Here is a 27,380-nt window from a genome sequence, read left to right on the forward strand (position 1 = left end):
CGCGTGGCCCCGCCCCGCCTGCCTCACCCTGCACAGTGCGCTTTGGCTCCACCCCTGCCCCGTCGCCGCTGCCCAGGTGGGACGCTTCACACCGCGGCCACCCGACCTTCCATGGGTGCCCAGCTCCGGCCCTGTGTGTCCTGGCAGGAAGGGGACCCTGCCCCCAACACTAGGAGCAAATCCCACACAGGTGACCGTCCCCTTTGGGGCAGACCGGGGACTCACTCAGGCTGGCACGGGGCGGGGGCCGGCCCTCTGCTCGGCTGGTCCTCGGGGTCTGGGTGTGACACGGGGTGCGGCGCATTCCCCCGCCGCCAGCGAGAACCAAGGCAGCCTCGAAAGAGGCCACGCCGAGGGGCTCTAGGAAGCGGGGCCAGAGCCCTAAGGGCCAGGTGCGCGCTGAGGCCGCGTCTGGGAAAGGGTGGCCCCGTGTGCACGGCTCGGACGCCCAGCGGTGCCCCAAACCACCACACCCAAGACGGAGCTCAGGCCTTGGCTCCGTGACGAAGGGGGGCCCAGAGCCCAGGGCACGCGTGGCACCGCGGGGTCACGTGCAGCCTCCCGCCAGCAGCTGGGGCTATTACTGGCTCCTAGAACCTTGGGGGCCGTGCCCCCCACCCCCAGGCTGCTGCCTCTGCCGGCACCCTCACGGTCCTCCTGAACCCCATCCTCCCCGCAGAGTGGGCTCTGCCTGGCACTGCAGCCCACGTGCCACAAGTGACACATCTGTACAGACAGTGCCACCCCGAGCCAGGCACACAAAGGCCCGCTGGTGGCTCTGAGCGGTGAAGGCATGGAAAAGCGCACGGCCCCACAGGGAAGGGCATGCTCGAGGGCTGGAGCCTGGGTCTGCGTTGCCCAACGCCCGCCCTGCATGCGACGTCAGCACGCTCACCTCCCAGCAGGCTCCCCCACGAGGGGGGCCCAGTCCTCCAGGACCCCTCCCCATCGAGCTCTCCCTTTGGTGAACTCAAGCTCACAACCCCCGGGGCCCGGGGCCGCCAGCCCTTCTCACGGCCTCCCCATCTCTCTTCCCCTCTTCCTCCGGGTCGCCCTCACCTCATCCCAGCGTCAAGCCTTAGGGAAGCCAGGCAGCAGGGCTGCAGCAGGAACCATCCCGCCCCCCCGACACCTGAGGACTGGGCGCAGCCAGTGCGGGACCCCGTCCACTGCCCCCCAACTTACGGAGGGACGCCAGCACTGCCCGGGGCCCGGGCACCCTCCCAGCCTGTCCCGAAGCGGCCTGTGGACGGAGTCCCGCCCGGCCAGCCGACTGCCCCGACGTCCGGCGGCGCCGACTCACGCGTGTCCCCGATGGAGCTCCAGGATCCGCTCCAGGGCCCGCTCCTGGCCCGGCAGGTACTCGTGGGCCCGCAGGTGCTCCCGGACCAGCGCCTCTTCGTAATCTCCTATTTCCGCTAAGACGGGAAAGTAACAGGCGGTCTTTCTCATGTTTACATGAAGAAAAATACAAGCGTCTGTGCGTGCAAGTGCGTAAATTAAAAGCAGAAGAAAATTATCCTAAATCTGTAGCAAAAAAACATATCCCTTAAATAAACAAAATGTTGCATTTTATTTTTCCACATATTTTATGCCGTTCAAGGCAAACATAAAGGCAGGCGAAGAGAATTCTTTCTGAGTCTTGGAGAGGAAAGACGCTGGTGAGCGGCTCCAGGGAGGGAAACTCTGAGCTTTATACCCTGTTTGCTATGTTTTAAACGTTTTCTCTGTAAGTTGTCTCAAGACTACTGTGACCAGCATAAGGTCCTTTATTTTGTTTCAAGATAATGTATTTTAAATTGTTTCTTCCTTCAGGCCCTCTCAAATTCTTGAGGAACAGTGAATGTTTCTTTCTAATTTCATGTATTTTAAGGCCACACATATTCTCAAAATAGTAGTTAAAGCCCAATAATTTTAAGCAACGTACTTTGTTTTGAGACAGTCTCAAATCACAGAAAAGCTGCGTGCACAGGGTCACAGCTTGGTGTGTGTTTTCTACAGAACGAGACATTCTCATGCATAACCCCGGCAGCACCACCCAGGCAAGGACAAGGCCACCCATCTGCTGCTCCATCCGAGCCGCAGAACCCGTTCACGTTTCAGCAGCAGCGGTCAGAATCCTACACGGCATCTGGCTGTCGTGGCTCTTTCACCCTTCGGTCTAAGTAGCGCACTTCCACGGGGGAACTCACAGGCACACGAGCTGTTCTAAGATAATCAGCTGTGCAGAGCCCTCAGCAAGAGGCACTGCCGAAGGCCGTCCGCACTGAGAAGCCACCTGCTGCCTGAGAGGGCCTCGGGACAAATCACAGATGACTAAGCCACTTCGACACCTGTGCCTATGGGTGTGAACGGGTCCCGTTGTGCAGGACGGCAAACCTCCGGTAAAATCTGCCCCCTGGAGAAGGTGAGTCGGGGAAGGACCAAGTAAACTGCACCCTAACCCATTAACTTAGAAGCTCCTGAAATCCTGGAACCTCTCTATATCATACTTCCTGAGTTCAAATTTCAGGAGTATTCGTTCTATGCCAGGAAGATGCGGTCCAGCCTCTAGTCCAGAAGCCAAGCAGGGATTTCCTTCTGCCTGTCCTGCGGTGGGGGGCGGGGCTGGAGAGCCCAGGCGAAGAGCGCACCTGCTCTCCAGACCCTCCTCTCTTACGCTTCTCCCAGGTCATGCCTGAAGTCACCATGGCGCTCAAACCACCTCCCGCTCTGAGATACTGAAGGGCTTCCTTTGTCCTTCGGGGACTGACGCCTGACTTGTCACGGGGGCTGTGACGCTCTCTCCAGAGTCGGGGTGCTGCCTGGCCCCCCCCACTGGAGGTCTGAGGGCCACGTGAGACCGCGGGGAGGACGCGTGGCCTGTCTCCCCTCCCAGGTGGGAAGTTAACCCTCAGCCCTTCAGAAAAACCTGCAAACTGAACCACCCGTCCTTTGCTGGTGCCCAGCCTGGGGCAGGTGAGTCAGCCACAGGCGCAGCCATCCCGTGTGAGCGCGGGCCAGCGGGACACTCACCCTGCAGGAGGTGGGACGCCAGGAGGGCAGCTGTGGTGTCCGTGCAGGTCAGACGCTCCTCCAGAAGGTCTCTCTTGAGTTGCAGGGCAAACAAGTATCTAGGAGGGAGTTCCAAGCACAGAGATCAGCTCCAAAGCTTCTGAACACACTTCCCACGTCTGTCTCAGGAGGACACACAGCCCCAGGTCACACCAGAGCAGACGGCGAGCAAGGGCAGTCGCAGGAGGCCCAGCACCACAGAGCTCAGCACGTCCACACGGCGGGCGGTCCACACGCCGGGCGCACCATAGCCCAGGGCACCAGATCACCTGGAGCCACACCGTCAAGGGGGAAGCTCACAAATTCGTGCCACTTCTGTTAACACACACAAAACTGCACTCGCGATTTTGTGTGAAGTAGCAGAAATAGCCAATGAAGGCGAAGCTTCAAGTGTGGCTATGAAGCTTTAAGGCAAATGGATAATGTTTGGGCTTGGCTAGAATCTGAGAAACAGGTAGTCTTGAATTAACTGGTGAGAATGTAACAGAAACTATTTATATATTCAGTTATTCCATGAGCAAATAATCCCCAAGCACATATATGCTCCAGGTGCTTTGGGGGTCCACTCCAGCGTGAGCCGTCAGCGTTTGCTGTGCTCTCTTAAACTTGGAATGTACACACCCTTGGCCTTAAGCAATCCCACCCCTATGAACTTTTCTACAGAAACACTTCCAGAGTTCACAAAGATATGTGGACAAGCATGTTTATTTGCAGCATTACAGCAGAGAAAAACTAGAAACAATCTAAATTTGCACTAACATGAGACTGGCTAAATAAATTAGGTTACAGCCATACATACTAATACGGAAAGACATCCATGGCATGCCATGGATATGTGGGGGAAAAAGAAACTCAACCTGCAGTTCTCTGTGTAGAGTTGATACTGTTTTGTAAAATAATGACTTTAAAGCCCCACGTCTACTGGCATACCGCTGTGAATTCATCTGGAAGACTCACGTCCGAGCGTTAACACTTCTGGGAAGGGTGGGTGGGCAGGGAGTGAAGAGGAACGCTGACTTTTTACTCTACATAACTTTAAAGTTTTTCTTCTTTTACCACAAACATGCAGTTTTTTTATAAATAAAAAGATGACCTTTTGCATAAACCCGGCTTGGACCCAGGACACGGAATTAGGTTAACACTTCCTGTTACTCACCATTGTCTAGGAATAAAAAGTGATTCTCTCAAAAGGGACTTCCTGGTAAATGTGAGGTGTTTAATACACTATTAAGACAAGCTCTGTGCTCACTCGTAAGGTGCTTTCTGCCGTCCTGGGGTTCAGCTCCTAACCCGTAAAGATGAGAGACTAGAGCCTTGTGGTCTCTACGTGTCCTCGCAGCTGAGTCTATGACTTTGTGATTCAGAAGCGGTTGGCAAACACCTTCTAAGCAGAGGTTCTAAGACTCTGAGGACCCAGGTATGGATCCACATTTGGTCAGGAAGCTACTCTGTTACTACTGCATTATCATAGCTCTCTCTCATCTCACTTCTGACTCCGGGTTTTGAGTTGATTTTTAGGTTTTTGCTTTATTCCTCATGATAAAATCAGTACATAAAACACAAGGAAAAAAACCACTTCCATAATCTTATTGCCCAGATGAAACAACTGCAAACATTTTCTTTCAAAGAATCAATCGTGAATTGACAAGCGTAGCAGAAAAGAAATCACCTAAAGTATTTCTGCTCCATATATTCATGAGGACACTCCCAAGTAAGTGTATTTTGTTGGTTAAAACAGTAAAGGAACGGGCGAAATTCCTACCGACTTCATGCGCAGGCATAGATGATCTATGGAGAGTATCTGTTCAGCAGTGCCCTCAAACGCCAGTTTTAATTCTCAAATTCGTGCCATAACCTTTCCTCCAAACCCTATTTGCACTTGTGTCTGTGCAAGAGTGAAAATGCAAAACTATGACACCTTGGTTACAGCTTTGACACAGACACTAGGCTCGTTCTTTGAATAAACAACCCTGACCAGGTGCTTAGGTAAAGCGCAGCTGCTGTCGGGGACACAGGTGAAGGAGGACCCTGCCCACGGCAGCTCTGGGTCAGTCACGCTCTTTACCGTGTATATTCTTCTTGCAGCTGACCCGGATCAGGTGGGAAAAATTTCACTGCTAGGCGAAGCACTGTATTCTTTGGCCCTATAAAGAGAAGAAGAATTTAAAGTCCACACACAAGGTCACACTGTGTATTTGCTATAAAAGAAAAATTTAAAGTCCACACACAAGGTCACACTCTGCATTTGCTATAAAGAGAAGAAAAATCTAAGTCCACACACAAGGCCACACTCTGTATTTGCTCTTTCTGCATATTCTGGTGTGATTGAGCTAGTGCTTTCAAATGGACTGTTAAAGCAAATCTTTTCAAGTAAGAGGATGTTAAGAAATTTCCTCTGCATGAAACTGTTAGTCCTAAGTACCAGTCACATATAGCAAAGAAAAAATTGAAAACTTTTGCTTTAAGTAGAGATTACTAAAAGAAACCATAAAAACAAGCAGGAAACTGCACATTAAAATCTTAAAATGTATTCTTCTTTATATTTTAGGAGTAAAAAAGTGATTAAAAAATAAAGGTGTTTATACTATTAGTCATAGTAATAATTTTAAAAGCCTGGGAGTTCCCTGGTGGCCTAGTGGTTAGGACTTCGGGCTTTCACTGCCAGGGTCTGGGTATGATCCCTGGTTGGGGAAATGAAATCTTGTAAGCCATGCGGCAAGGCCAAAAAGAAAAAATTAATAATAAGGGCTTCCCTGGTGGCGCAGTGGTTGAGTCCGCCTGCCCATGCAGGGGACACGGGTTCGCGCCCCGGTCCGGGAAGATCCCACATGCCGTGGAGCGGCTGCCCCTGTGAGCCATGGCTGCTGAGCCTGTGCATCCAACCCAACCCAAAAAAAAAAAAAAAAAAAAAAAAAAAGGCCATTATTTTTGAAATCCTTATATACTTTAGTGAAAGAAAAATGTTATCATTCACTATACTGAACTAGAAAAACCTGATTCCTGTAAAGAAAAAGTGTAGGATATTAGCTTATCTGAGTATTTTAGCTTTATTGAAATTTTATAATAACACAGCCACGTGATTTCCACCACAAGAAAAGAAGAACTGTTTTGCTAAACTGCTATGGCAACCGAAATGGCCTTTGCTTATCAGTGAACTAAAGTCCCTTCCATACAACCTCTTCTCCTCAATTTAGTCCTAGAAAACTTACAGGTGAATTCAGGACTAGAGATTTCACCCTGTATGTCTTTTCATAACTTAGAAACTGCACACTTATTTTTGGCCAAAAATGAAGGCAATATCGAGCAGCATATCCTATTTCTTCCAAATTTGAGGCAAGTAACTGAGAACTGAGTTAAACGACGCCCCACCCTCCACGTCTCACAGTTTAAAGCTAAACGGCAAAGTGACCTCCAAGTTCTCCTGCTGCTGGTGTCACTTTGCTGCTGCCCAGAGTGGTGACGACCACGATCGTCCGAACGTGCCTTGAATTTGGACAGTCGAGGACAAAGCATCTTAAGTGAGCAGAGCTTTAAAGAGTTAAAAGAAAAGGACTTACTTCGTACTTGTCTAACGATGGGTTTCATAGGTTCAAGCCAGATCTAAAGAGGATTTAAGAAAAGATATCAAATCCATTAAACTATTTCTCTATTTAATAAGAATGTTTATTAAATAAGGAGATATTTAAGGCAGGAGTATTTTGGCCCTGCTGCTCTTAGACACACGTCGAATCCTGATATAACAGGACAGCAGGGCACGCTTTGGGAGGCGCAGAACAGTGTGCTGCTAACCACCCCGTCACAGAGGCTGCTGTGCTGTGCACAGGACCGGCACCCCGAGCTCTGTGCGTGCGTGCTGGGGCTGGTATCTGTTAAGACCAAACGAGTATCGGCCACCTGCGGCCTCTGTAAACAGCGAGCTCATGAGAGCGTTACTGTGCGACGGGGGTAGAAAGGGGCTCTACAGTGCTGACGTGCTTTTTGAACTAATGGGTTCATTTGGTTTCTTTGAAACAGTTCCACACTTTCATGGTTCACCTGTTAAGTGCAACGAGGCATAACAAGCTTAGTAAAGCAGTTTGCTCAAAATCCACTCCTGAAATGGTCATCACACACCATATACTCTGCAGCTTTGATAACTTATGAAGAAAGGATTTCCTTGGCACATGTGCTAGTAGATTGAAAAAAATTAGGGGGGATGCCACTCCAGGCTTAGGTAGAAGGCAAATATATTCCCTACAGCTGTAAATAAAATCCTTTAATAGCACAGCTTTGATAATAACAATGTGCCCTGCTTGTTGTCATGCCAGGAGGTCCTCAGAGGTCTCTGGCCCGGATGCACCATCACAAGACCTGCAGCCCACCTGTAGCCTGTCTCCAAAAGCAGATGAGAAGCACATACCCAGCAGGACTGGACGTTTTGAAACTCCAAGCCGAAGTAGTCACATTCTATCAGATTCAAGCGCTTCCACACCTGGGTCAGTAACACCTGGCCACAGCATTTAGGCTGTGGTGAGACAGACGAGAAGAAACACGAGGAGGGTTACACGACTTTAGACAACAAAGATTTACGAACACTGTGGCATAAAGTCCCTTCCCGCACGCAAAACTTTATTATATTTAACTTCTTGCTTCACTTTCCCTTCTGACGAGGCTCACAAACTGTCACAAAGCAAACAGATGAACCTGAGGCTCTGTGCTCAGAAACTGATGCATCAATAAAGCTAAAAACTCCTCAATTTTACTTTCTCAGAGTGTGTGGAGTCACATCTCTTTGTAACTTTAAGGTGGCAGGAACCATTTTTAGCCTCAGTAAACATTTTATCCAACAATTCCGATACTTACTAAAACGGTGAGTCTCATAGTTCATGTTTGCATGAGATCCCGTGGATAACTTAGCGTCTGGCAGCCTTTCCCACAGGGAGAAGAGCATGAACTAGGCAACAAACCAGGTGGGGAGCCGGCCCTCCACTCTGCTCACAAAGATAAATTCCAGTGGACTAAAGGCAGAGGAGAACGTTTCCATAATCTCGGGCTGAGTACAGTCTCCTAAGCGGAGCACAAAGGAAAGACTGATAGATCCGGCTAAGTAGAAATGAAACATTTCTGAATAGAAAGACACTGAACGAAGTTACAAACTAGAATCATGCTGAAACAATGATAACTTATGTCTCATGCTGCTCTCATGAAGCAATACAGATGGCCTTAGGCACACAAAAAGGGACTCAAGGGGCTTCCCTGGTGGTCCAGTGGGTAAGACTCCATGCTCCCAGTGCAGAGGGCCCCGGGTTTGATTCCTGGGCAGGGAACTAGATCCCGCACGCATGCCGCAAGTAAGAGCACACAGGCCACAATTAAGAGTCTGCATACTGCAGCTAAGAGTCTGCAATGCCACAACTAAGACCCGGCACAACCTAAATAAATATTTAAAAAACCAAAACCAAACAAACAAAAAACCCAGAAAGGTACTCGAGGCCTCTAGCAATAAAATAGAGTAAAACAGTGAGGTGTCACTTTTCACCCATCAAAGAGGTTATGATGATGCCAAGAGTGAGCGGCGTGGCCTTGGGAAGACAGCCACACAACTGCTGGGATAATGTGAAAACACTTTCCAATCTGAAGTGTATACATGTACCTTTGCCACAGCAACTCCGCTTCTACTTCCTCCTACAGATAGTCCAAAACAACTGCACAGAGCTAAACACCAAAGACAGGCTAGCAAAGAACTGGCAAAATGAGTAATGGCGTATCCCTAATTAAAAATTACGCATCCCTGGGCTTCCCTGGTGGCGCAGTGGTTGAGAGTCCGCCTGCCGATGCAGGGGACACGGGTTCGTGCCCCGGTCCGGGAAGATCCCACATGCCGTGGAGCAGCTGGGCCCGTGAGCCATGGCCACTGAGCCTGCGTGTCCGGAAGCTGTGCTTCGTAACAGGGAGAGGCCACAACAGTGAGAGGCCTGCGTACCGCAAAAACAAACAAAATAAAACAAAACAAAAAAAAGCAGTAGGGCTTCCCTGGTGGCGCAGTGGTTGAGAGTCCGCCTGCCGATGCAGGGGACACGGGTTCATGCCTCAGTCCGGGAGGATCCCACATGCCGCGGAGCGGCTGGGCCCATGAGCCATGGCTGCTGAGCCTGCGCGTCCAGAGCCTGTGCTCCACAATGGGAGAGGCCGCAGCAGTGAGAGGCTCGCGTACCGCAAAAAAAAAAAAGGAAAAAAGAAAAAAAAATTACGCATCCCTTAAAAGGAACACAGAAATTCTGTATGGACCATCACAGAATAAAGTCAAGACTACAGTTCAGTCAGGAGGAAAGGTTTCCATTTCTACACAGTATGATTCCCTCTCATAGAACACACCCTCTGTTAACACGCAGCAGAAACAGGTCTGGAAGGCTGTGCGCTGTGTCTCTCAGGGACTGAACAGAGTGCGGGATGCAGACAAGGACTTCCACTTTCACCTCAATCATTAACTTGTCTTAGTCATTAACGTCTAAAGTTTTCATCAGTAGACATGTTATTTTCACAATTAAAATATAATACACACAAGTGGGTGGGGAGGGAAACGTCCACTATTTAACCATTAGATTTTCTCTCCGTGTGCTCAGGAAGTGCTAAGGCTCCTGAAATGAGAATTATTATTTGAAGGGATAAAAACCCGCCCTTCGTCCTAACAGAAGCTCACAGAGAATCACAGAGCAGAACGAGCACCGCATCAGGACAGGAAGGGGAGCTACAGTGTGACCTCACGCTGAAAGTACAATTAGTAGGGAACACACACGCAGGTCTCGCTGGGGTCCGTTCCTATGACATCGTCCCTAAGAGCGTCACGGTAGAGCTCCCTGTGACAGAGCGGGTGCTGGGGAGGCCATGCAGTGCCCTGCAGGCCCCGTGTCACCGCAGGGACCACCCACACTGGGGCCCCTACATGGTTAACCGGTCAGAAATCACAGATTCTGCTGCAACCCACCCCTGATCCCATGACCCCTGGGTGTCTGACCCCCCAGAAGTCCTCTCAAAGCCACGTCACCCCTCCCCCAGGATGGGCCAGGGCATCCCAGTCCCACTCCCAGCCCCCGCCCAGGGCTGGGTGCACACCTCCCTGTTGGGTCGGCCTAAGGGGGGGAGGCGTGTCCTCTGAGAACTCGCTAAGGTGCCCTTGACCTCCGCCAGCTCCCCCAACGGTCACATCACGCGGCCCCCGGAAAAGGCGCTGGTGGCACTGGTTCTCACCCGCCCTGGGCTCCCCACCCCGTCTGCGGTCGGACGGGAGGCGGCACAGCCGTACCCGAGCCGCCCACCCCACTACCCGCCGGCCAGCCCTCCACCTGCAGTGAGCGCGGCCTGAGCTCTGCTCTGGGGCCGTCCCAGTGGGACTACGAGCACCGACCACGGCACGTGTGTGACACGAGGTTGCTCACAACACAATGCTGCCTGGCACCGCCCAACACCCAGGGCAGGGGCTGTAAATCGGGGCACAAAGCACATGAGCTACACATGTATTTGTATGTATATGCACATATGTACACACATTTATGGATACATGAAAACACATATATATATAATGCACACAAGAATGGACACACATACATACACACATGCATGGATATACATACGGACACACATAAACACATGTGGGGGTATGCGTATATAAATGCTCATGTATGATACACACATATACACAGACCTGAATGGACAACTATATATATTTAACTTCCTGAATTGGAATAATTTTTTTTTTTTTTTTTTGCGGTACGCGGGCCTCTCACTGTTGTGGCCTCTCCCGTTGCGGAGCACAGGCTCCGGACGCGCAGGCTCAGCAGCCATGGCTCACGGGCCCAGCCGCTCCGCGGCATGTGGGGTCTTCCCAGACCGGGGCATGAACCCGTGTCCCCTGCATCGGCAGGCGGACTCTCAACCACTGCGCCACCAGGGAAGCCCTGGAATAAATTTTACTAAACTAAAAAAGTTTTCCAAGTCAATTACTAGCCTATGTTCAGGTAACAAAAAGAATTTTGTATTCTCCGTGTGTCCTGAAATACATAATCAATTCCCACAAAAACCATCAGAAACAGGTGTCTTCGCAAACCATGAAGGCACAGACATCTCCAAAGATACTTAAGTCAATCCACGGTGACACAGATGGCGGGGCGGGGTGGGGGGGAGGGAATCCCTTAAATTTGTTTTATGGAAAAGAACCCCCAAACTCCAAACAAATCCACCTATACACACACATCCCCCAAGAGAAAGATTCCTCCTTATGGATGTCAGTGGAAACATCCCAAGTAAAGTATCAGCAAACATAACCTGGCAAAAACAGAAAGAGTGACACATCATAGCCAAGTAAACTTATTCAAGAGAGAGAGGATAATTCAACACACCATTAGGACATTTAACATTAACCTGCAGAAAAATATCCTACGGTTATTCCCAGAATCTGAGACTCTGAGAAGGCATCTGATAAAATTCAATGCTTAATAAAATAGGAAGAGAGGCATGATTCCCTAACATCTAACAAGACGGGGTGGCTGCCCACAACCGCACATTCCATCACTAACTCTAAATGCCAGCACCAAAACAGGAAGCAACGGGAGGCAAAAAAACTGGAAAAGAGGAAGCAAGGTGTCATTACTTGCAGGTATGATACTTTACTTTGAAAATCCAAGAACATCAACTAAAAAACTATTATAAAAAAGATGAAATTCAGTTAGGTGATGGGGGAAAATTATTATACGGATATCACCAGGCTTCTCAGGATAGAGAGGAAGAAACAACCACATTTGTAACAGCAATGAAAAAACTGAAATATCTTGGAATAAACTTACAATAGAAGAAAGCCTTACGGCGAAAATTTTAAAAACACTGTCAGGGGACTGAACAAGGGGCAGAAGTGGGTGGCGCCACCTTCTTGGAGAGAAACACCCGCGGAGACGTCAAGCTTCCTGCCATTAATCCACAGACTCCATGCGGCCCTAATAAAAGTACCAAGAGGATTCTTTAAGGAACCTGAGAGGCTGATTCTACAGTTGATGTATTTTTTAAAATGCAAGAATGGTCAGGAAAATTCTGAAAAAGAAAATTAAGAGAGGATGAGCCTTAGCAGATAGTCAAACTGATGAAAAACTAAAGTAATTAAAACATTTGGTACTGGTGCATATGTCCACACAGACAAATCAATGGAATAGAGTAGGAGGTGAAGAAATATACCCAAATACATAAAACAGTGGAGTGTCTGGTAACAGTGACATTTCAAATCAATCAGTGAGAGGAAAACAGATTATTCAATAAATATTATTAGGTATCCATCTGGAAAAAACTAGGCTGTACCCTTATCTGGCATAATAATTTCAAGATGAATAAAATATCTAAACACAAAAATATCTACCCATCAAAGTACTGCAGTGAGGTAAATCTGTTTTGTACTCCACATGGGGAGAGGCTGTTTTCATTTCACTCCAGCAGCTAAAAGCCATCACAGGAGGCTTGAGAAACTGAACACAAAATAAAAACCTCTGCACAGAAAGAAGCACTGTAGAGTCAAAAGACTTCTTCAAAGACAAACAGGGAACTCTGAGAGCTCACATCACAGAGGGCTACTGACTTCTCTAAAACATGCCGAACTGCAACGGAATAGAAAGATGGGCAAAAGGACAGGCTGTTCACAAAAACAGAAACCTAAATGACGTTTAAACACATAATTAGAGATATGCAAACCAAAACTACACTGAGATCCCACTTTTCGTGTATCAGCTGGGCAGAACTCAAGAGTGTCTGAAAGCTCCATGTCAGGGAGCATAGCAAACAGGCACCCCCTGTGGGACCATGCGAGCAAACTGGGACCACCTCTGTGGAGCTCACGATGGAGCTACCTACCAAAATTTAAATGTCCACACCATGCTTTTAAAAACCCCACTTCTAAACAGTATTTCAGGGGATTCCTTGGCAGTCCAGTGGTTAGAACTCTGCACTCTCACTGCTGAGGGCCCAGGTTCAACCCCTGGTGGGGGAACTAAGATCCTGGAAGCCACGTGGCACGGCCAAAGGAAAAAAAAAAAGTATTTCACAGGTGCAAAGCTATGCATATAGAACAACATTTGTCACAATAATGCTTCTAATAGCAGACAATTAACCATACCCTAAATCTGCAGCAAACCCGGTGACCCTTGTGGCGGGTGGACGAAGCCGCTCTCTCTGCACTGAAGTGAGCAGACCGCCAAGGTAAACTGTTAGCATAAAAAACCTGGGTGCTGAACAACGCACACACCACCACTGCACGGGGGGATATAAATATAGATATAAATCTGTACATACGCATGTATGTACTGTAGGTAAACGCACAGACTCTCTCTGAAGGGGCAGTTAACTAGGAACAGTTGTTGGTTCCAGAGAATTGAACCATGTGACGCAGAAAGGACTTAACCACAAAAGAACGTCTGATAAATGGACCACCTGAAAATCAGAAACTTCTGTACATCAGAAGACACTGTTAAGACAGGAAAACGGCAAGTCACAAACTAGAAAATATGTGCAATACAAAAGTCCAGCAAAGGTCATGAAGCCAACACATATTTAAAGATCTACAAATCATAAGGGAAAGGCAGACAGTCCAGTTAAACAGAAGTGGCAGAAACAGCTGAACAGGCACTTTCAAAAGAGCATTATCTAAATGGCCAATAAACAGTAAGAAAAGCTGCACAGCACGGCGTCAGGGAACACATGCTCAACCAGACGCCCTCCAGGATGCTAAAAAGAAGAGGACTGGCAATACTGACACTGGCGAGAACGTGGGGAACCGCATGCAGGTCGCGTCCAGGCTGATGCGGGTGCAGGTCTGCAGGTCTCCTGGGGAAAGTGGCGGCCAGACCTGCCCTACGGCTGCGCAGTCCCAGTCCCGGGGTACGCTGAACAGAGTGTCTTCTTACGTACGGCGAAACACACGTTTGAGAACGTTCACAGCAGCTTCACTTATAGGCAAAACCTGACAAGAGCTGAAACGTCAAACTGGATGGATAAACGATATATGGTTTGTTGACACGATGGAATATGACCCAGTGATGGAAAAAAGAGACCACTGCTTCACGCTTCATGCAGCAATACTGGTTACTGATAAATGTCAGCGCACACACCATATGAGTGTCTCCGTACCAAACTGAGTATCTGGCAAAACCATTTTATAGTCCTAAAGATCAAAGCAGCAGCTATTTGGGGGCTGTAAGTGGCTGGCGAGGGCACAAGGGAGCCTGGGGTCCATCTCCACCGGGGGTGGGGGGCAAGCGCACACACGTCAGCTCACCAAGCTGCACACGAAGGGCTGCACACCTCACTGTGCAAGTGACACCCTGGTACGAAAGTCACCACAAGGAAAATAGGAGGTCAAACAGCCTTGGGAGTTCCTGAAAGCTGACCTTTCACCTTTTACATTAATCCTTCTAGAGCTGCTCTGAGGCGTCAGGACGCACAGGGCACAAGGCACCTGGTTCCACCGCTGGACGGCCCTGCCTGGAAAGAGTTCCCAGCCTTTGGCCAAAATGCCTTTGCCTAAATCCTCCCCTGATCCATCTCCTGCAGACATGGTCCAGTTTGTCAAGGGCCCTTTCAGAAAGGTCACCCAGAACAGAACACACCGGAAAAGCCCAAGTCCAGCGCGGCGCTCCACGCGGAACGGACTCACTGGAGCCCATGACCTGTGCAAACGCAGGGACCTGGGGTCAGAACGTGGGTCTCCGTGAGAGCGTGACGCTCACGCACACACCAGCCCATTCCAGTTTATAAACAATCGTTTCTCAAAGTGCTCAACATGAGAGACAGACCACAGGTTTTGGGAGAGCAGAAACCATATCCTGAATTTTGTTCAATAATTAACAATTCACCGCACGCGTAGAGACTTTCAATAGAATGAGTTCTCCTTGGGGAAAAAAATACTAGGTGGTTCTTGACACTTAAATTATAAAAGAGCGTCAGGGGGTTCTTTGGCGCGCAGAGTAATTTACATGACAGGCACTGAGATGTCTGTTAATGAATCAATCACATAATAACTGGGACAACCCCTTCCATCATGACCATAGATACTGAAGTCCAAGCCAACGTCATTTATTAAAAGATAGGGCAATCCATCCTGAGCAAAAGGATCAGGTGTGGGTGAGGTGCTACGTGGGCCGCACGCGACTCGGGAAAGCGAAGCGGGAGGGCCGAGCTGCGGGTCTCCGGCCGCTCCCAGCTGCCCTTGGGCCCTCTGTCCCTGCAGTGACACAAGACGCACAGTTCCCGGGCGTGTGAAGAATTTTAGGAAGATGCTGAACGGTTATTTTCCAAACCTAAAGAGGACAAAACCAGAAGAAACAGTTTAATCGACAATTTAGATATCAGCTAAAAATATACAGAGGCATCATCGATGGTCAAGATGATGAAAGGTAGAAGAATTGGCGTGCTGCCCGATCAGGGCCCAAACGGCAGAGCAGTGACCTGAGCAGGCCTGGTCACCCCTGCCTGATGTGGATGAGAAACCAGGGATTGTCTTGAGATACCTTCCGGCTCCTTGGTTTCGTCACAAGGAACAAGCTGCATCATGCGGCCGTAGGAGCACAGACCTGGAGTTGGAATCCTGGCTTTCCGCTTGGTGGCTATGCTGGGCCTGGGTTTTCCTCATTTGAAAAATAAATAATTCTTACCCTGAAACGGTTTTCTGGGGCTGTCACGAAACCACGTATGAACACTGCCCCACGGGACGCCTGGCACAAGCCGGGTGCGTTGTCTGCACACGTGCGACCGTGTCAGCACCGCACAAAATATCTTCTAACTGTGCACAGAGAGAGCTCCCACCCCCGAGGACCGTCCGTCCAGGTCTTGTGCTTGTTCATCAAGTGTGCACAGTCTCCTCCTGACACGTGTCTGGAAAGAGGCACTCGTTTCATCTGCCCGGAGCAGAAGAGGCAGCAGACGGGGCAGGGAGCCCCTGGACTCTGCACGGGGAGCCTGCTTCTCGCAGGCAGCCAGTGGTTTCTCCCTCCCGTCAACACCTATGCAAACACACAGACGCGGACTATGTTTTGTACAGTGTAGTTTAAGAGTATTTCAACATTACTTGCCAAGATAATTTTCTACAGGTTCATTCCTCTCAATTTTTACAGGAGCGTCACAACCATGACTTGGCTGGTGCAATATGGCAGCTCTGTTCTGTGTCCCTCGTATCTGTCACACGTCCATCTCTGCTTTCTCATGTCCTCCATACTCAGAGCTTACCTTCTGTTCCTAAAAATACAGACACTGACCATCAGTCGGACTACAGTCTGCACGGTCTGTGCCCACAGGGGCGGATGGTCAGAGGGAATGAGGCTGCCTGACCAGCATGGAGGGCGTCTGAGCACCGGCATCCCCAACAGACACAACGGAGAGACCGACTTCACGGCCCAAACCAGGGCGGGGCTTCAGACACCAGGCCGGAAGAGACACGGCATTAATAACACAACCAAAGTACAAAATACAGGTTACAGACATTTTGTTCAGCGTTTCCATTTTTCCAGTCGGTCACAACGGCAGAGCTCTTCTCCAAGCTTAGACATAAAGCATATTGTTAAAAATCTACATAGACAAAAGTACCATTAAAGATTTTGTCTGGATGGAAATGGGTTACAGCAGCTTCGCTAACAAAGTACTTCTTTCTTCTCTGTCTTAGCAGCGTGGGAAGATCCTTCTTGAAAAGCCTGACTTTGTCCTGCAGCTCGTTGCTCCATGTGCCCGTCTACAGCTCATTTGTCAAACCACAGCTCCTCTGTCTCTGCTCCTGGACCGAAACTCACATCTCCACTGCTAGCTTCAGGACTTGAAATTTTTCTTGTCTAATAATTAGATCAACCCCGAACTTCCTTTTATAATATTAGACTGTGCAATGAAGATAATCTTGCGAGCTCAGAGGAAACTGTAGCCACATTCATTCGAGACGCTCTGAAAGGTCACCGCGCTTCTGACGGGCATTTCCCTCTCACTCTGGCTCATGCTGAAGTCTGAGATTCTCACATATTCCTCAAATGCTGTATCACCAGAGACCCACTCCCTCCTGCGCTGAAGGCCACAGGAGCTGTGTGAAGCTGGAGGACATGAAGACATCACTGCTACGTGTGCTCATCAGGGAGGGGACACAGTGTCCTTGGACAGAGGCACCAAATGAGCTCACACATCCGTGGATCGGCTGGTGCCCCAGCTCCTCTTACAATAGCTTCTCCGAAACTACTCGAGGAAACAGGACAGCTTAAATCCCCAAATAAGAACCTGTTAGTACGGGTGAGCTAGTTATCTCTTTATTGCCCCTCTGCTTCAAGCCCACCCTTCTTTGTGGCTTTGTGACCCTGGGACAGGACCTGCAGACATCTCTCTCTGACCAGCTGGAGACAGCACAGGAAGAGAGGGCCTCTCTCCCTGCTTCTGGGCTCTGGGCTCACAGCTGCTGGCCTGTGCAGGAGGCCCAGAAGCGACTCTCTCTCAAGCTCCGGTCCCAGCGCTGGGCAGCTCCTGCCCGCAGCCTGTTCCTGGGGCCCTTGGTCTGAGCCTTGGGCTTGGGGGCGGCGGCAGCTGACTGCACTCCCTGCTTCGCATCCTGCGGGGCTCCCCTCCCCGCTTCATAGTTACTGTCTGTTACCAGTTAACAATTGTTGCATTTCCCAGTTCACAGGGCAGGTGTATTCTGTCTCCTGACCCAGACCCTGAATAACTCGGCACACAGACCCTGGACGACGCCCACGGCGTGCACAGCCTAGGCAGGAGAGAGTTCCAGAACTGGGGGAAAAGCCAGATCCACAGCAAGCCTCCTGCAGCTCGTCCAAACGCACACAGTTAGCACAACAGCCGCGACGTGACGGCGGCAGAAGCTCGTAACCAGATGAGGCTTAAACGCCGAACAGTGCGCATTAAACAGAGGGGCACGTAGACGTCTGTCCTGCGGGGTGCTCTCACGAGCGGGGGGGAGGGGGTCACAGCAGAGAAGCAGAATCCGTGATGAGCATCCTAACAAGACCCTGTGGAGGGGGGAGGGGCTGAGTTGTGAGCACAGAAGGAGGGAGACGGGAACCCCCCTCCCAGCTCCGGGAAGGACCATCCCGTCTCCTCCCACCAGAGCGAGGGCGCTGGTGACCCGGGTAAAAGAGGCCGCATGTCCCCACCACATCCTTACGTAGTTTATGTCCCGTGGCGGCAGCCAAGGAAGCAGCCTGATACTTCTGATGAGTTTTAGCAGTTGGGCGATCAACCCACTATTTTTTTTATTCCTTGTCTTTAACTTACCATCAGGGAAAAATAAAACGGAGGGTGTACCTTAGCGGTGAATCTCCTAGAGCAGCCAGTCTCTCGGGTGATTCCTTTCTTTCTTCCTCGTCAACAGGAGGGTCTGGTTGGCTTGCCTGCCCTGACGTGTGTGCCCCTGTGCGGACTGCCTGCTCCCCAGCCAGGGCCCTGCAGAGGGGACCTGCCTACAAAATCAAACTGTACCTTTAAAAAGGTCACTGGGACCAACACCAAGCAGTCTGAACCTTCATTTGCAAAAATACACGGACAACCAGGAATGCGCAGATGCTTAACACCAAACTCCTGAAACACAGGTGTCGCCCTGGAAAGCAGACAGACGAATTCCCGGTGGAGATGGACGGAGCGGATGTGGCAACCAAAACCAAAACAACGTCATTAAAAACATAACGAAGACCCTCAGAAAGGCCAACGGAACAGGTCAATGTATTCGTAACATGAGAAGATTTTGAAGAAAGAAAAACAGCAACTAAAGAATAAAAGGAGGAAATAAAAAGATAACTCCAGAAATTGAAGGTCAACAGGAGGCCTGAACTGAACGGGTAAGACGTGCACCTGCATGGGTGTGGACAATAAATGGAGGCATTTCTCTCGAGACGGAGTAATGAAGAAGCGTTCAGACTCAGGAACGTGGGAACCACAAACGTGTCTAAGAGGAATCCCAGGAGGGGGCGACACAGGAGGGGAGGGGTTGGGGGAAGGGGTGCTCAGTGACTCTCCTGAGAACGGCAGTGTAGCCTGTCACTTCCTCAATCTCTTGCTGGAATCACTGAAGATCAAGAAAGAAGATAAGAAACAAAAATGTAAAGTCCATTTTCAGCAAAACTAGGAAACTGCTAAAGCCTGAATCACAGCTTGGTGGGAGGAGTGCCAGCAGCAGAGCCAGCCCGAGGGCGTGGGAGGGTGTGGGACGACGCCCGCCCAGACAAGACGCCAGGGCACAGGTTTCAGCAGAAAGCCTCACAGAGCACTGAGTCACACGACCCGCACAGCTTGGGGGGTGAAACCTACACCCCTTGTTTGCAAAAAGGAGGGGGAGAGGCAGCGGTGGCAGAACTCAAACCCGGCCCTTCTGGCTTGGAGAGGCACAGGAGGCGGAGCCACATGAGGCACACGCAGGCCAGGGTGAAAGACCGCGTGCAAAGACCCAGGCCAGCTGCTGCTTTCCGCTGACTGAAAATGAGGGGTGAACTGAGTTCCCCCCAAGCCTTAGGTCTTACATAAATGCCAAAGGTCCACAACTCTACAACCAGTCACTCATACAAGACCCCCTTAAAATAGCTAATCCATGAACAGCTGAACTGCTTCAAAGATGGGTGACCAAAATAGAACAATCCTGCAAATATTCAAAGACATTCAAGATAAAAGGAGGGGAAAAAAAAACAGAAAAAAAAAGTCAGATGAACACTTAGCAGAAGAATGCTGCCTCTCAGCAGATGAAACTGCGGCCAAAATTTCATCATGAAGTTAGAAAACAGCTAATAAAGCAACTGCCTCTGTACTATAGGAGCACGATGCAGAGAAACAGGGGCTCTGGAAAGAGAAGAGAAGAGAACAGCTATTCAAGGAAAAGGGACCACCTGGGAGTGAGTTCCCGGGTGCCTGCTTTCTGGCCATGTGACCCTGGGCAACAGTGTAAACCGGGTTACTTGTCTTTTATTATTGAGTTGTGAGAGTTGTTTTAAAAAATATATTCTAGGGACTTCCCTGGTGGCACAGTGGTTAAGAATCCGCCTGCCAATGCAGGGGACATGGGTTCGAGCCCTGGTCCGGGAAGATCCCACATGCCGCAGAGCAAGGAAGCCCATGCGCCACAACTACTGAGCCTGCGCTCTAGGGCCCGTGAGCCACAACTACTGAGCCCGTGAGCCACAACTACTGAAGCCCGCACGCCTAGAGCCCGTGTTCCGCAACAAGAGAAGCCACCGCAATGAGAAGCCCGCGCACCGCAACGAAGAGTAGCCCCTGCTCGCTGCAACTAGAGAAAGCCCGCACGCAGCAACAAGGATCCAACACAGCCAAATAAATTTGTACATAAAATATATATACATATTTCTAGATAAAGTCCTTATCAGATGTATAATTGTAATTTTTTCTCTCATTCCTTTAATTTTCTCGATAGTATTATTTCTAGCACAATTTTTTTTAATGAAATCCAATTTATCTATTTTTTTTTTGTCACGTGTGATTTTGGCGTCATATCTAAGAAACTACTGTCTAACCTGAGGGCATGAAAATTTACTCCTAGGTTTTCTCCCCAGAGTTTTATAGTTTTAGCTCTGACATTTAGGTCATTGATCCATTTTGAGTTACTTTTTGTGTATGGTTTGAGGGGTCCGACTTCACGTAAGGATTTATTTCTGGACTCTCAATTCTATTGCACTGACCTATACCGTCGCCTCTCGGTATCCAGGGGCACTGCCACAGATAGCCAGATCTGCAGACGCTCAAGTCCCCTAGTGGTGCTCCATGTCTGCGGGTTATGTGTGCGTGGATTTATCCGTGGTTGGTTGAATGTGTGATGTGGAGCCTGCAGGCACGGAGGGTGGTCTGTACCTCTGTCCTCCTGCTGGCACCATACCACCTGGATCACTGTTGCATTCTAGTCATCCTTGGAACGGGAAAGTGTGACTCTTCCAACTTTCTTCTTTTTCAAGATTGTTTTTGGCTATTCTAGGTCCCTTGAATTCCCATATACATTTTAAGATCACCTTGTCAGTTTCTGTAAAAAAGCCAGCTGGGACTTGACAGGGATCACAATAGATCTGTAGGTCAGCCGCGGAGCACTGCCATCTTAATAAAAGCAAGTCTGCTGATCCATGAAAATGGGATATCTTTCCACTGATTTATTTAGATCTTCCTTCACTTCTCTCAGTAGTTTTACAGTTTTCAGTGCACAGGGTTTTTTTTTCGTTTGTTTGTTTTAAAGTTACAGTTTCACTGGGGCTCATAATATGTGTTTGGAATTGAGTTGAGCTGTCTCTGGTGATGGTTAGGTCTGGGCCATCCCAAGCAGGGGTGGGAAGTGGAGGGATGAAATGCAAAGCAAAACTCCTGGGCTTCCACAGCTGAGCTCGATGTTTCCTTTCACTGCCCTTTGCTAGAAGCACGAGGAACAGTTGCAAATAAGCAGTTATGACATTTTGGTAAACACCATCCTAAAATGCCAGTGAAAAATATATGTTCTCTAAACCAAATCTTTAGCTATTCATTGAAGGCAAAAAAAAAATCTGTTTCTCCTGACATTTGACTCTGGCATTTAAAATTCATCTTTAAAGATCATGTTTTTCAGAAACAGAGTGGGATTTATTCAATTTGTTTTTAGTAGCATGTAGGCATTTCCCCCCCTAATTAATGGAGCTTTTCAGAGAACATGAAATCTGGTTCTATCACAAATCAGTACTTCTAGTAGACAAATGTAAAATTCAATTATTTTAGGACTTTACATATATTATTGTGTTTAGTTTTTAGGAAAAAATGCAATGTAAAAAATAGTTAATATTTTTGTAGCTGGATTCAACATAAATACTCTACAGCTGTGGTTTAAGTTTTAAAACATAGGAAAATGGATGGACAATACAAAAGGGAGGATAATTTGACCATATAAATTAAAAAATCAGTGAATTGTAATTTAATTAGAATTTTATTGTGCTTGAGAATTTGCAATTATTTTTATAATTATACTGCAAAGGAGAAAAGAAAAGACCTTTCTAGGCTATTCCCTTCGGAATTTTTTTCCCCATAAATAAAAAGTTTCGTTCAAAATCTACAGGTGACTAACTGGCTTTTCAAAACTCTCTTTTTATGGGTTAAAACTACAGATTTCCCCTTCAAGAAATTAGTAGTTGACTACTAGGCAGCATATAAATTTTGAGGTTCTTTTGTTAAATTTGTTCCCAAGTATTTTATTCTTTTTCGATGCCATTGTAAATGGAATTGTTTTCTTAATTTTATTTTGGGATTGTACATTGCTAGTGTATTGAAATACAAATTGATATTTGTATATTAATGTTGTATCCTGTGGCTTTGTTGAATTTGTTTAATAGTTCCAATAGTTTTGTGTTTTTTTGTAGATTCCTTAGGATTTTCCATATACATCATAATGTCATCTGTAAATAAGAGATAGTTTCACTTCTTCCTTTCCAATATGGATTCCTTTTATTTCATTTTTTCTTACTCTTTTCCTTTTTTTCCTAATTGTCCTGGCTGGAACTTCCAGTACTGGGTAAGTTTTAAAAATTCCCTGTATCTCAGTTTTCTCAATTATAAAACAAAACTAATAATAATGCTGCTAATGGTTAAGGAGGAAATTAAATAGTACACGCAAAGTGCTTCTGAACAGCACTCAGAATGTGGTAAACACTCAGTGTTGGCCATTAGGTTGTATACAAGAAACACAGCTGAAGCAAATGATACAGAAAGGTTGAAAATAAAAGAATGACATGGTTGAATCACGAATATGGCAAACAACAACAACAAAAAGTAAGGGAACATGAACTTTATAGAATACATGGTTGAATTTAGGCCAAAAAGGCAACTGAGACCAAAAAAACGTACATATTTTATAAGAGGAAAACAGTGCTATGCCCATCTGCATATTACAACGAATATCTTGGTACCAATTCACATGGTGTCAAGATTCATAACACAGAAACTACAGCAGGTAAAAAGAGAAACAGGTAAACGCGCAAACGTTGGGAAGTGCTTACGTGATCAAGTGGACGGGTGTGACGTGGACTGTGGACCTGCACCCCACGTGCACACACATGGCTGACCGTCTGGAAGATTAAACGGGTAACATGACCACAGTGTCAAAGACATTATTTCTGGGTGTAGGAGAATAATACGTTTAACTGTTTTCCTCTGTACTGACTGACTGAATTTTTTACTGTGAGCATATATTAATCTTATCATTTGAAAAAAATACATAAAAAGTTTTCTACAGTGAAAAAGAAAAAAAAAATCAACACGAAATACTATAACTTTACAAAGTCAGTTGACTTGAATAATTAAAAATAACAGCATCAGTTTCTAAACTGTAGAAAATCTGCAGCAATAAAAACTTTGGGGGACTTCCCTGGTTGCGCAGTGGTTGGGAATCCACCTGCCAATGCAGGGGACACTGGTTTGAGCCCTGGTCCGGGAAGATCCCACATGCCGTGGAGCAACTAAGCCCGTGCACCACAGCTGCTGGGCCTGCACTCTAGAGCCCGCATGCCACAACTACTGAAGCCTGCGTGTCTAGAGCCCGTGCTCCACAACAAGAGAACCCACCACAATGAGAAGCCCATGCACCGCAACGAAGGGTAGCCCCCGCTCGCCGCAACTAGAGAAGGCCCGCGTGCAGCAACGAAGATCCAGCACAGCCAAAAATAAAATAAATAAAAATTAAAAAAAACAAAAACAAACAAACTTTAGTTTTCCAGAACTTAGAGTAACAATTTTCCAAAACAAGTTTACCCTCCTCTGGTGTTCTTAGGTGTCTCCTAATCTGATTCCACTAAATAAGGAAAAATTGAAGACCCTTTGTAGAAGCCTGTGCTCTCAGCAAGAGTGTATCAAAGTCTCTCAAGATGTCTTTTTTTATTCTTTATGTTAATATGCTAACAAGTTAAATTTTATCTCAGTACTTATGTAAAATTTATGGTTTCATTTCATAATACAATTTGGATTCCTTGCTACATTTAGGATATGTTTCTACTATTTTATATGGTTTTAAAAGACGTAGGATTGATATAAATCAGAGCCAGAAGCAAACAGCTATAAAGCTGACTATCGTTGACTTAGTGTCTGATTTAAAAGAGTCCATGTTCCAACATAATTTCCAGAAGGAAAGCAACGTCTAGAGCCTTAAAGTCATTCTGAGTTGTCTAAACTGAAAATTACTTTAATAGGGGAAAAAAAGGCTTTTCTTCGGCTATAAAGATCTAACTTTATCAGATTCAAATATCATGCAAAGAAGCATAAGGCCACATATTAGTGGATAAAACAAATGCAAAAAATATAATTATGAGGAAACATTATAAATATCTAAAAATAGAACAGTAAGAAAGAATGTATCTTTCATAATCAGTAATGTGAAATTTATTTTAGAAAAAGGTATTTTAGGCTCAACAGTGAAGCTACGGCAGAAGTCTACACGGGAGCTTCTGAAGAAGGCTCAGTCCCAGGCAGGGGTTTGAGACCAGGAGCCGAGCAGGAAAACATTTCTTCCTGATTTTCACTGTCACCAGAAAAAGCCCTCAAGTAAGGGCTGGGCTCCTCTCTGCCACGGTGGCAAGTTACATAAACTACAAAATTACACACACAAAAGCGTAACACATGTGCAAAGGACATTCCAAAGCATTCCAGTAACAACAGTTGGGAAGCACCTACAGATGTTTTTCATGTTTCTTTTAAAGACTAGTCAAAATCTCGCTGAAAATAAAAGCCCATAATTACTGTGACCCAGAAGTCGAGGACAGGAGAGTTTAAAGCAGTCTCCTTGGCCAACAGCTGACATGGCTGGCACATGTGTCTCGCTGCGAGGGGCCTGAGTGCAGGATGGCCAGGGCCTCCCTGGGGACCCACCCCCTGCGTCCCCTCTCCTCCCACCCACACGCCCGGCTCTGGGTCCTCAGCCTCCAGGCCCCTGCACCCCCTGCACGTGCCGGTCCATCTCCACCCCTTCCTGTCTAAAGGTGTACCCACACTCCGCCCCTGCCTGCTTTGTTTCTCTCCTGAGCACTAAGGGCTCTGCTTTCCCTAGTTTATCCTCGAGCTTCTACTGCAGCATAAGCAGCAAGAAGGCTGGTCTCACCTGGCATCCCGGCCCGGCTTCCATAGTGGTGCCCGGAGCATCCCAGGTGCTGGGACACACCTGCCCCCGAGAGCCATGGGGTCGCGGAAAGCGGCACAAACGCACACCGACGGCCTGTCCAGGTGTCCAATCCCTGACTGTGCTTGCCATAAACTTTCTGTCCTTTTCTTCACTGTAAGTTGTCACTTTCTGTGATGTCTCCAGCATCTCCTGGCTTTTTCTTTTCACTTCAAATACCATATACTTACTCTAAACTTCCCATTTTTTTTAACTTCTAATATGATGTAGAAAAATTTGCAAATTGCATATTTGATAAGGGGTTAAGATCCAGGATATGTAGAGAACTTTTAAAACTTAACAAAAAACCCAAGCAACTCAATTCAAAAATGGGCAAAGGACCTGGATAGATATTTCTCCAAAGAAGATATATATATACAAATAAGCCCATGAAAAGATGCTCAACATCACTGACCATCAGGAAAATGCAAATCAAAATCGCAGTGAGGTACCACCCCACACCCATCAGGATAGCTGCTATCAAAAAAAGAAAGAAAGAAAGAAAGAAAAACCAAAGACAACAACCAGTGTTGGCTAGGATGTGGAGAAATTAGAAACCTCATATGCACTGTTGGTGAGAATGCAAAACGGTACAGTCACTGTGGAAAACAGCGTGGGGCTTCCTCAAAAAGTTAAAATAGAATGGCCACGTGATTAAGCAATCCCACTACTGGATATACACCCAAACGAAAAGAAAGCAGAGTCTTGAGGAGATGTCTGTACACCCATGTTCACAGCAGCACCAGTCACAAGAGCTGAACTGTGGAAGCAACCCATCTGCCCCTCAGCATTTGAAGGGCTAAGCAAAGTGTGGGCCATCCATGCAGTGGGACATCATTCACCTTGAAAAGGAAGTTCTGACACGTGCTGCAACACGAGAGAACCTCGACACCACGGGGCTGAGTGAAATAAGCCACTCGCTCAAGAACAAATACTGTGTGATTCCACTTATTTGAGGTACTCAGAGGAGAAGAATCACAGAGACAGGAGGATGGTGGGTGCCAGGGGCTGGGGGTGGGTCAGCGTTTCAGGGCGACAGAGCTTCAATTTTACAAGATGAAGAGTGACAGGGATGGACGGTGGTGATGGCTGCACAACGACAAGACTGGACTTAGCGCCACTGAGCTGCGCACTGAAAAGTGTTTAACGTGGTAAATCTCTCCTGCATCTATTTTACCAAAAAAAAAAAAAAAAAAGAGAAAAAACAAAAAAAAAAACCTCAAAACAAAACCAAAATAGTTAAGTCTGATAAAACTGTGTCTAAAAAACATAACTTTTGCCTGTTAAACTGGAGATTTCATTAAAAACTATAATAGGTGCTGCTGGGGGGTATAAAGTGCTTCTGCCCTTTGTGGGGCTCCCCGAGGGCCATACAGCACCCACTGACGCAGAATCTCCAGCTCCAGATATCCATCTACAGGGAAAAATCCAGAATGTGTATAAAGATTTATCACAAAGAAACTGAAAACTAGAAAACTACGTAGTCATTAAAAATTTAAGGAGAAAGTATACAGAAACATGTTCAACAGTATGCTAAGTTTAACAACAGACTACAAATGTATGTGGTTTGATTCTAGGTGTGTTTAATGAATATATGTGAACAGATAAAAGGGTGGAAGGATATTCAGAACGCTGTGCTTGGCTGTTTCCTGGGTGGTAATTCTTGGCTACAGGCCTTCCGCATCTTCCATTTTCTTACAAGGGACACGTGTGATTTGTAACAATCAGCTGAACTCCCTCCCAAACAGTTGGCATCAGGAACCCTGTGTGCCATCCTGGCTGGTCTCTGAGTTACCGGCTGCGCGAGAGCCTTGCCAGTGGCACAGCACTGCCAGGGAGCGGACCAATCAGCACCGGTGCGAGTGCTAATCCTGGTGGACACGCTATTCGTGAAACAGCAAGATAAACTTTGGAAAAAACGTGTATTAAACACAGTACAAGTGAAAACACAGAACACTCTCCTTGAAAGAAGAGAGAATTGTAATCTTCCAGCCAGCTTTCTGGAGAATCTTGGTTACTTTCTTTAACTGAAAGTGATCAGTAACACAGAATTAGGTTCTTAGAAAATGAATTGTGTGGCTGCTACCACCTCGCAAAGCTCCACTGAGAAGTAGAGCTTGGAGGGAGTCTTGCGGAACACCATACCTTCTGGTGGGTGGAGGGGAGGTGAAGAAAGGGGGGAGGG

The 27,380-nt window shown here is 47.5% G+C and overlaps 1 protein-coding gene across 1 annotated transcript in view; it reads right to left on the minus strand.

Moving 5' to 3' along the window:
- The window catches only part of FARP2 (FERM, ARH/RhoGEF and pleckstrin domain protein 2), an 87,516-nt gene that overhangs the window by 46,704 nt on the left and 13,432 nt on the right, over window positions 1-27,380 (minus strand). Inside the window, exons 4-8 of the mRNA XM_024760193.1 lie at window positions 7,454-7,558; window positions 6,612-6,654; window positions 5,120-5,198; window positions 3,016-3,113; window positions 1,304-1,418 (exon numbers count right to left, since the gene is read on the minus strand). Of these exons, the coding sequence (XP_024615961.1) occupies window positions 1,304-1,418; window positions 3,016-3,113; window positions 5,120-5,198; window positions 6,612-6,654; window positions 7,454-7,558 (440 nt within the window). The remainder of the gene's footprint in view (window positions 1-1,303; window positions 1,419-3,015; window positions 3,114-5,119; window positions 5,199-6,611; window positions 6,655-7,453; window positions 7,559-27,380) is intronic.

This window comes from Neophocaena asiaeorientalis, unplaced genomic scaffold (assembly GCF_003031525.2).
Source record: "Neophocaena asiaeorientalis asiaeorientalis breed wild unplaced genomic scaffold, Neophocaena_asiaeorientalis_V1.1 scaffold185, whole genome shotgun sequence".
Lineage (NCBI taxonomy): Eukaryota > Metazoa > Chordata > Mammalia > Artiodactyla > Phocoenidae > Neophocaena > Neophocaena asiaeorientalis.